General features: G+C 49.4%; 1 protein-coding gene across 2 annotated transcripts in view; it reads left to right on the forward strand.

Moving 5' to 3' along the window:
• Positions 1-10,000, forward strand: part of mtor (mechanistic target of rapamycin kinase) — a 94,509-nt gene that overhangs the window by 72,795 nt on the left and 11,714 nt on the right. For both annotated transcript variants that reach the window (XM_062541692.1, XM_062541691.1), the window contains exons 35-37: positions 1,822-1,992; positions 3,271-3,402; positions 5,794-5,909. In XM_062541692.1, coding sequence (XP_062397676.1) covers positions 1,822-1,992; positions 3,271-3,402; positions 5,794-5,909 — 419 coding nt within the window. The remainder of the gene's footprint in view (positions 1-1,821; positions 1,993-3,270; positions 3,403-5,793; positions 5,910-10,000) is intronic.

Below are 10,000 nucleotides of genomic sequence, written 5' to 3' on the forward strand. Positions count from 1 at the left end.
CAAGCACACATACACACAGACACACAGATACCCATACACACAGACTCCCAGACAGACTCACACAAGCACGTGAACCTCTCCTCCTCCCCTCTCTGAAGTGTATTTCCACCAAGCACATGGGGCCGATTGAAGATCGTCTGCCATTAAGGTGCTGACACCTGTTTCCCCTGCAGTGCTCCACTCCGCAAATCCACCTGGAGTCGAAAGCAGCAGCCGCTGCCAATCCCCCACTTCCCAGCACTCCGTACACGGCGTTACGAACAACTGCCCTGCAGGGCTTTCCGCCGTATCCCTTTAAAGCCGGATTGCGACGAAATTCCCGTGAACATGATCAAACGCAGCGCACAGAAGCCAGGCCGTTTTGCTCGTCGACTGCGACGGCGTCGATAGGCAGCCTTTCAAGTGAAGTGTCAGCGAGTCAGTGAGTCAGTCGCGATCAGGCATAGCCTCGCACGACAGAGGTTACATCTCCTAATGTGTCGACGCAATGTGCGTTACTTATTCCAGACGGAAGACAAAAAAAAAGATCCGTCGGTGAATTGAAGCCGAATAGCGGGGACATTCAAAATCCATTAGGACAGTGCGGAGCCAAGGCAGCAATATGGCGCGCTGCAGTCGGGCTTTCGGCCTCTCTCCGGCATTCCAGCCTCATCTCCCGCACCCGGGACTGACATTTACGGGCCTGTTCGGAGTACAACAGAGGACGGCTTGTCCCGTTGCCTAGACACAGACCCAACACGGCCATATTTGCTTTTTCTGTAGGCTCTTCTAGCTCTCTTTTTCTCTTCCTCTCTTTTTCTCTCTCTCTCCTCTTTATTCTCTTTCTCTGCTCTGTCTGTCTTTGTCTTAATGTGTTCGGGCCTGCAGTGTCTTGAGTTAAATCGCAACCCCAGTTGTCCCAGATTTTTCCACTCAGAAGGCCACCAGTCAGATGGAAGACACACACACACACACACACACACACACACACACACACACACACACACACACACTCTCTCTCTCTCTCTCTCTCTCTCTCTCATACTCACAGATGTTGATGACCACAGCAGAGTGCAGATTACTGACAGCACTCTCCAAGATTGATTTACAGGACTGAGCTCATACGCCTGCTGCCGTCCAAACTGAAGCAGAGATCACTAGTGCTCTGTGCGCGTGCACGAGTGTGTGTGTGCGTGTGTGTGTGTGTGTGCGCGTGTGTGTGTGTGAGGGAGTGAGTATCTGTACCCTACATTTCACTTCACGTGAGAGCTGTGTGCCATAAAAGACTGATGTCCTCACAAGATGGAGTCCGTCACGCACGCACGTCCAAACACAAACACATATATCCTTTCACACACACATACACACATATACACCTGCATACGTTCACACACACATAAACACACTGAAGGAACCATTAGTTGACGTGACAGACATCACGGTGTTCTCTCTCTGTGTATTTATGGCATTCCAACGTTCCACGCACTTCCTATACGCAAACTGCAGGGGCTTCACTTGCAATGTATTTTACAGACATGAGAAAAAGTGCCCAGCGATTCAGACCATCTCCTATCAGAGTTAACATTCGGGGAACAACCCTAGGCACGTGGAGTGTTCCTTATGGGATACTCAGTCCTCACCATTGGCACTATAAACATCCTTTTAGGGGGCTCTGGTTGGTGAAAGCATTAAGACCGCGCTCCTTGGTAGGAGTGCTGTGTAGATGAAATTGTATTGAATGGAACTGTTGCTGACTACAGGGTTTTGGCTGAACACTGTGTGTTTGTGTGTGTCTCTCTCTGTGTGTGTGTGTGTGTGTGTGTCTGTGTGTGTGTATTGCAGGGCTGCCAGCGAATCGTGGAGGACTGGCAGCGTATCCTGATGGTGCGCTCTCTGGTCATCAACCCGCACGAAGACATGCGCACCTGGCTTAAGTACGCCAGCCTGTGTGGCAAGAGCGGGCGCCTAGTGAGTGGACACCACGAGGACGTCAGGGAGCAGACTGGACAGATGGTACTGACAACCAATCCCGATTTTTTTCTCTTGAGCTAAAATGATGTAACACATTAGCGCTTTTGTGGGAAAGCGTTTGGTATTATTAGACGGACAAATGAGACACACCAGTGCAGAACATTATTATGCTGTTGGGAAAAGACCCTTTTTTTTATTTCATCGAAAAAGAAGATGGATGGCTTTTCCGTTGGCGCGCTCTCAGCCAAGCTACCATTGAAGTCCGCAACTTTAGTAACAAATAGCACGGTTGCTGTAAGCTTGAAAGTATGCTGTAATGAGGGAGTCTCTATACTTGTTAAATTGGCATAAACACATAAAAGTCCCATTAGGCTGAGAGACTGTGGCATGCCAGCGGGGTCGCCTTCGGGAGACGCTTCCAGAGACGAGAGTTGTGGGGTTTTCTCCCTGCCACAGGAGTTTGGGGCACTTCAAACACGCCCGTCCGTTTACGCCGGCCCCCATTACTGCCGTCCGCATTCAGCGTAAATATTATTATAGCTGATTGGAAGAGATCCATGCTAAGTGGAAAGTTGGGCTTACACCCCCCCCCCCCCCCATCCCTTCCGCCTCCCCCTTACCCGTCCCTTCCCCCTTTTCCTCCAGCGTTCACTCATCCTTTCTTTCTGTCTCCCTCCTCTCGCTTCAGAAACATATGACCTCAGCGAGAGAGAGGGAGAGGGAGAGAGAGAGAGAGAGAGAGAGAAAGAAAGGGAGAGAGAATTGGCTGTAGAAGCCAACTGCAAGGAAGAGGGGAGATTGTGATTGAAGGAGAGTGAGCTCCTGATGGAGGAATGAAAGAGAGAGAGAGAGAGAGGCTGAATGACTGGAGTGTTGTGGAGACCCTACCCCCTCTCCCCTCTCCCCTCTCCCCTCTCCCCTCCCTCATCAGGGTTAAGGCGGGGAGGGTGGTTCACGTTACAGCCGCAGGCCCGGTGTGCTAACTCCCCTGTTTATTTATACAGCCAGGGTTCAGACAGACCTGCTGGGGCCTGTGGCACAGGCAGATGAATGAAGGAATGGATGGATGGATGGATGGATGGATGGATAGGGAGATGGATAGATGGATGGGTGTGCTAGATCTAAGAGGATAACAGGCAGAGACCTTTAGCTCACCCTGAAATGTGTTTTTCACTCGTCTCCCACGTGCCTGTGTCCCTTCCTTGCACCTTCTTATGTTTCTTCTGTTGTTTTTTTTTTCCACGCTTATCTTTGGTCATTTTCACTCGCACTCACTCCATCTCTCTCTCTCCCTCTCTCTCTCCCTCTCTCCGCGTCAAGGCCCTGGCTCACAAGACCCTGGTGCTCCTGCTGGGAGTTGACCCGTCCAAGCAGCTGGACCATCCCCTGCCCACGGCGCATCCCCACGTCACCTACGCCTACATGAAGTACATGTGGAAGAGCACCCGCAAGGTACAGTAGGCCACCCACTCACTACACTCACTACAGACGCAGACAGACAGAGGTGTCTTCCTTCTGTCGTTTTTCCATCTTCCCCTGCCTTTTTTCTCTATTCCATTTCTCTCTCACTCTCTTTCTTTCTCTATCTCATTCTTCATACTCTGCTCCCATCCCTTTCTTTGTCTCTCCCCTCTCTCTCTCTCTTTCTCTCTCTGTCTCTCTCTCTCTCTCATTCTTCTTATTCTGCTTTTGTCTCTTTGTCTCTCTCTCTCACTCTCTCTCTCTCTCTCTATCTCATTCTTCATATTCTACTTTCGTCTCTTTCTTTGTCTTTCTCTCTCTCTCTCTCCCTCTCCATCTCTCTGTCTGGGAGCGTCTCTGGTCTCCTCGAGCTCATTAGTGAAGTGTTATGTCTGCGGGGGATTACGTAAGTGTAAGGGTGTGGGCGAGCACACATGTGTCGGCGTGTCGGCCGTGGCGGGACTGTCCCACATCCAGCAGGGCTGAGGTCACAGGCAACCGAGTGACAGAGAGACGGAGAAACAAACAGACCGACCGACAGACAGACGGACAGACGGACAGACAGATGCAGCAAGCCGAGCCAGAGGCTCATCTGCGTCTCTCCTCCTCCCACCACCATCATCCGTCTCTGTCAGTGTCAGCTCTCAGCCCAGTTCTCTCTCTTTTCTCTTTCTTTTCTCGCTCTCTCTCTCTTTTCTCTCTTTTCTCTTGTGCTCTCTTTCTCTCTGTTCTCTCACTCTCTTTCTTTTCTCTCCTTGTCTCTTGCTCTCTTTCTCTCTCATCTCTCGGGCTCTCTTTCTTTCTCTCTCTTTCTTGCTGTATCTCTCTTTCCTCTCTTGTCTCTCTTTTCTCTTTTTTCTCACTCTCTTTCACTCTTCTCTCACTCTCTTTCCTTTATCTAGTCTCTCTCTCTCTCTCCTGGCTAGTCCGCAGCACTCCACGGGAATCATAAACTCCTGCTCTGTAGTCCTGCTCCCTCCCTCATCCTCATAAACAAGCGAGTAAGACCCCAAATGTGTGTGAAGCACACACACACAGAGAGAGGTGATTACGGCAACACAGAGCTCGGGCCAACAGGCTCCGTTCTAAGAACCGCCGCCGGACTGCACACTTAGTATTTCCAGACACACACAAAAACACACACCGAGCCGGGCCCCCTGTCGTATCAAGGCCCGGGAGTCAATCAGCAGAGCCGGTGCGAGTTAGATAAGAGCCGGAAAAAAGTCTGGCCGGGCCGCGGCTCTCGAAGACAGGACTTGGCGCTCCTCGGAGTGTTGGAAGCCGTTTTTTTTCCATGGAAACCGCACAGGGCATGTTTTGGTAACGGGGATCAAGGCCGTGTCATTACTGCATAGTAAAAGCTTATGGTGGAACAACAAAGCTAAATCTCCAGTAACGGTTGCTGGAGAGGCTAACGCCTAGGACTGAGGCCATAAGAAACATTCATAAATCTGCATAGGTAATGTCTCCTTACAAAGTACCTACTTCAGCTGAAGTACAACCCTTAATGTGTTGTGTGTTATAGCCCAACCTTGCTCTCCCAGAGCAATTTCTGTACAATCATGTGAAGATATAGATGAAGGCAAAGTCAAATTCACAAAGGCCACACTGAACACAAAACAAATGTGCAGTCCAAAGGCTCTACCTCTTGCTATACTGTACACTGTCCAAGCTGCAATGTTAAAACTATTACATGGTCAGTTAAGATAAGTCTTACATCATGTGCAAGATGTTTTAGCAATTGCTTTGAAATTTCGTGTGGAGCTTTGAACCAAATGCACATAACATATAAACAGGAAAAAATGTACGGCAGACAAAGTAATACAGTCACTGGCAAGGACAGGCAATATTTGTGTGATAAAAGTCTGTAAATGGCCTGTGAATGTACAAGCCTTCAGGGTTGACAAAAACCAGTGAAAGGATGAAGTGCTAGCATTGTCCAACTACTAAGTAATTGGCCTCTCATCGCAAGACCAAACTCTCCCACAATCCCAAAAGAGTGCAGATGTCATTTCCATTGCACGAGCATGTGGAACTTCAATGCTCCATCCTGCTTACTAGGTAGCCAGTGCCCTGAGTGTCATGACACCTGAAATGTATTGTGTGATTTTGTGCAACCCCTCGGCTCTCTCTGCCCAGTGTGTGTGATGCTGTAGAGCATTCACCATAGCCACCATCACTCCATCTCTCATCATGCAGGTGTGGTGGAGCCATGGCAACGTCACCGACTGACAACGGGTCCGACCTGCTGTGGCGCATTTGTGTTGTGTTTGGTTAAAAAAGCGTCTGCCATATATCAGTCACATTTTGACTTTAACTCTCCCTCTCTCCCTCCCTCCCTCCCTCCCTCTCTCTCTCTGCCTTGCCAACCCTGTCCTGCAGATTGATGCCTTCCAGCACATGCAGCACTTTGTGCAGGGCATGCAGCAGCAGGCACAGCATGCCATCGCCGCCGAGGACCAGCAGCACAAACTGGAGCTGCACAAACTCATGGCCAGGTAACAACAACAACAACAGCAACAACAACAACAACAACAACAACAACGCTTATTTAGATAGAGCGTTAATCAAGGCACCCAAAAGCTCTTTGAGGGGAGAACCTCACTGACCACCACCATGTACCAATGGAACTGAGGTTTCACCCACAGACACACTGACACAAACACAAGCAAATACAGCAAGTCACTGATCCGCTGATCACTGGTGTAAGCTCATATGCACAGACACAATACACAAACGCGCACGCACACTGATGCACACATTGATACTGTATAAGAGCAGATACTGTAACTAGCAAAGGAAGAGAGGGAAACTGGGCGTGGCTCTTTGGCGTTGCGGCCCCACAGGCCCAGGTTAGAGGTCGGATGAGGTGAGTGCTCTCCCCTCTCTACGGGATGTCTTTCCCTCCCTGATACTTCCACACATATGCTCTAACCCATTGTGGCTGATCTCCAAGCTCCGAGGTGTGTACATGCACGACCGTGCATTCTTCGTGACCTAACATCACCGGTAGGGCCCGGCATCATTGATCATCAGACCCACACACACAGGCCAGCGCGAAAGATCCTCTGCCAGCCGACAGCACTCGAGGGCCAAGCAGCTGGTCAAGGTTAATTTGCGTTTGATAGTGCTTACACAAGTTGTCAGCCCCACGATATCAAATATCGTAAATAAATAATGCATGACGCAGTAGGCGTGATGAGTAATCATCGTTCATCATTTGACTTCCTCTCACAATGATGATGAATTAGCGTGTTTATTGTGGTGTAAAATCAACCTTAAATCCACATGAGTTCACATGTTCACATGCTGTCTAAACACCTTTGTTTCAAAAGAAAAATATTGGGGCTTTGGTGGTCTGAAAGATGCTGTTAATGACTGGCAGACTGTCCATTAGAGAAGTATCAAGCATCATTTCCAAAGCATTTGCATTTGGTGTGATCATTGTTAGTACACTCTGCCACACAGCTTGTTGGTGAAACCATGACGATTAGGTAAACAGTTTACAAACCCAGTGATTATGCGCCTGTTTAACGGTGGTTGTTTCATTTCGAGTGTGAGTGTGTAAGAGTGTGTGTGTGTGTGTGTGTGTGTGTGTGTGTGTGTGTGTGTGTGTGTGTGTGTGTATGACAGAGAGAGAGAGGATGTGTGTGCGTACAATGCTTTGAGGAATTTTATAGTCAAACAGGGTTTCGCCTTTCACTTGGTGCTTTGCCCCCGAGTGGAGTTTGCGAACAGAGTGTTCTCGCTCTTTTCCATTGACCGTGAACCCAGCCAGGTCACATACCCCGCCCTTGCATTCATTCTCTCCAGCCTTCGCAACCCCTTTCGGGTGCAACCAAGCGCTGGAGGCGCCTGACGCTACAACAACGCCAAAAAAAAAACAAAAAAAAAACAGCAGAGTCGATTAGTCCCTTACATGCTCTTTCGAGGATAGCTCGCGCCCTGTACAGTTCAGTTAATTATCCCTGTATAAAACTGGCTTGGCGCACAATGTGGGCTCTCCAGGTGTGCTGGAAGGCAGCGTCTCCCGTGAGCTCTCCGCACCCCAGTGCCAACAGCTCCTCACTGGTCCCAGTCACGCCCCGGCTGTCTGGTGTATCTACGTCTTCACCCGCAAGGCACTCTTTCCCGCACCCTCATCCCTTTTAGAGCTCGCAGCTCCCGTTAGCGAGCGCTTTCAAGCCCAGGCCGCGAGCCCAGCGTCTGTCAACACGCCTCGTCTATCGGCGTGCCAGCTCTCGCGTTTTACTGTTGCGCTATTCTCCATGTGTGAGAGGGCTTATCAAGGCTCTTTAAAGCGATGGTGTAGCTGTGCTCTAGGCTGGAGTGGAGGACATGCACCCTACCGTGTCGTATTCACAAAGTGCGCTTTTTTGGTGTTGATTTCAATTAGGCCACTAAAACGGAGGAATCCCACTTATTAATGGCCCTCAGAATCCAGCCTTCTAATTTCCCGTCCCGTCGCGGTGAGAAATGAAATAAGGGAGGACTCTGGGGAGTCTTAAATCAGAGAGGGCAGACGGCGATGATTTTTGGGGGGAAATTTACTATGTACAACATCGGAGCGTATTACACTACACTGTGACTTATGTTTATTTACTTGCAATAAACAGTGAAGAGCTTTATGGCTGTGTTTTGGGTGCGTATGGCTCGTGGTGTGTGTGTGTGCACCCGTGTGCTTTCATGGTAATTCTCCCATTTCATCCCGACTCCACTCTGTCATGTCAGCTCGTGCAGGACTTGGCACACCATTCAGACGCAGGACATACATCTGTAGAACTGCTGAAGAGACGTTTCGAAATAGGAAATCATCGTAATTCGCCAATCTCTCCAATCCAGATTCACCTCTAACATGAAACTTTGTAATTAAGTTTCAAGCAGCGACTCGTAAATACCCGTACTGTAGTTGAGGCTTCTGAGAAAAAAAGGGAAAAAAAATGCGAGTTGCGGTTGACGTGGAGGTGTTATGTTTTCCATAAACCTAGCATGTCGCTAAGGTTTCCCAGTATCTGTGGAATGCAAGTAGTGAAGTGCGTCGTGTCAGGGCCATCTCTTCCACCCGTCCCACCAGACAAGCTGACACACTTTCCCCCCTCAGATCTGTCTCACACAGGGAATGACACACACCTGGTTTGACAGTGATGTGGCGGCCCTCCCCATAAAAATGGCCATTATTTCTGTCCCTCCCTCTCATTTGCTTAGAAGAGAAGCCAGACACATCAGCACGGCTTCGATATGGCTTGACTACAGGCAACACTCAACCCCCATCGTTCCACTACAGCTCATACTTTCCATGAAGCCCGAATGTTGCGATGAAAACGACGGGTTCCACGGTCTCTGTCGCTGAGAAGAAATAAAAATCCCTATCAGATTCTCTCTCTCTTTTTTTTTTTTTTTTTGTCATGCGGTCTGAAAAGCAATTGGGGTGTGGGTTACATAACTCTGCGGAGCATTTTTTCCCCCTAATGTGAGCCGCGCAGAGCCCAGCGTGGGACCGGAGTGTGTGACTGGCCCACTGGCTGGCTGCCCCCTGCTCCTGTGGTTGCCCGGCAGGAGCTGTCACTTCCCTGGAGACCCGGCGAGGGCTGTAATACAACGCCCTCTCTCCCTCTCCCCGTACACATACACACACACACACACACACACGCAAACGCACGCTCCATCAGCCCGGGAAACGAAAAACAGCCAAGGACCGACTGCGCTGCTCGGAAACACCATCGCCTGCCACTTTCGCCATTATTGATGCGTTCGGGAAGAAAACACAGGCGCTTTGGCAGCACAGGGGCAGCCCCTCTCCCACCCCCTCTCTGTCAGTAACGTAGTGTACTCTTTTCTGCGTGTAATTGAAAAGCGATTTCAATGGTTCTTCGCTCCACAGATTTTATAATCGTGCTTAAGTATGACAGATGTCTGCCCCCTGATCCAAAGCATTCCTTATTCCCCAGTTAGAAAGTAAACCCTCTAAATCTTTTGCGGTCTCTGACTATAATAATATACTCATCTCTCACACTCGATTATCGCAACAGTAAATGCCATCAGTGCTTATTAACAACAGTCTCTTACAGGAATGGTTTTGGACCACAGACGAAACTAATTCCACGTTTGTTTGTCTGACTAGTCATATTTGAATGACTTTGTTAGGTTGTTCTCAAGGAACCGTCCTCGGAATCTAGGACAGTCTAGACTAATGTCCCTGCGATGGAAGTCCCGATAATGGATAGACTTTAAATGGATAGATAATGGTGGAGTCTTAGCGGAGACCGCCGGTGTTTGGTCTACCCGAGCGTCTCCAGAGGGGGAGGGAGGGAGCTCCACAAGTCAAGAGCAGAGGGAAGAGTGTGTGGCGTAGCGGAGGAGTTTGGTGATGATGGGGACCACACACATGCAACTATCTGAGATATGCCCAAGATGTAGCGCTGGTGCTTATTACTCATGAGCGCTATCGACTTACTCTCTCGCTGTCACTTTTCTGTATCAGCATTTCCTTACTGGGACTCATCCCAAGTGCATACCATAGTCGTGGCATCGGTGTCATGCCTTTACTAATGTGTAGTGTAGTCGCTTGACTGGCTTACTGTACACACAC

This window comes from Sardina pilchardus, chromosome 7 (genome assembly GCF_963854185.1).
Source record: "Sardina pilchardus chromosome 7, fSarPil1.1, whole genome shotgun sequence".
Lineage (NCBI taxonomy): Eukaryota > Metazoa > Chordata > Actinopteri > Clupeiformes > Clupeidae > Sardina > Sardina pilchardus.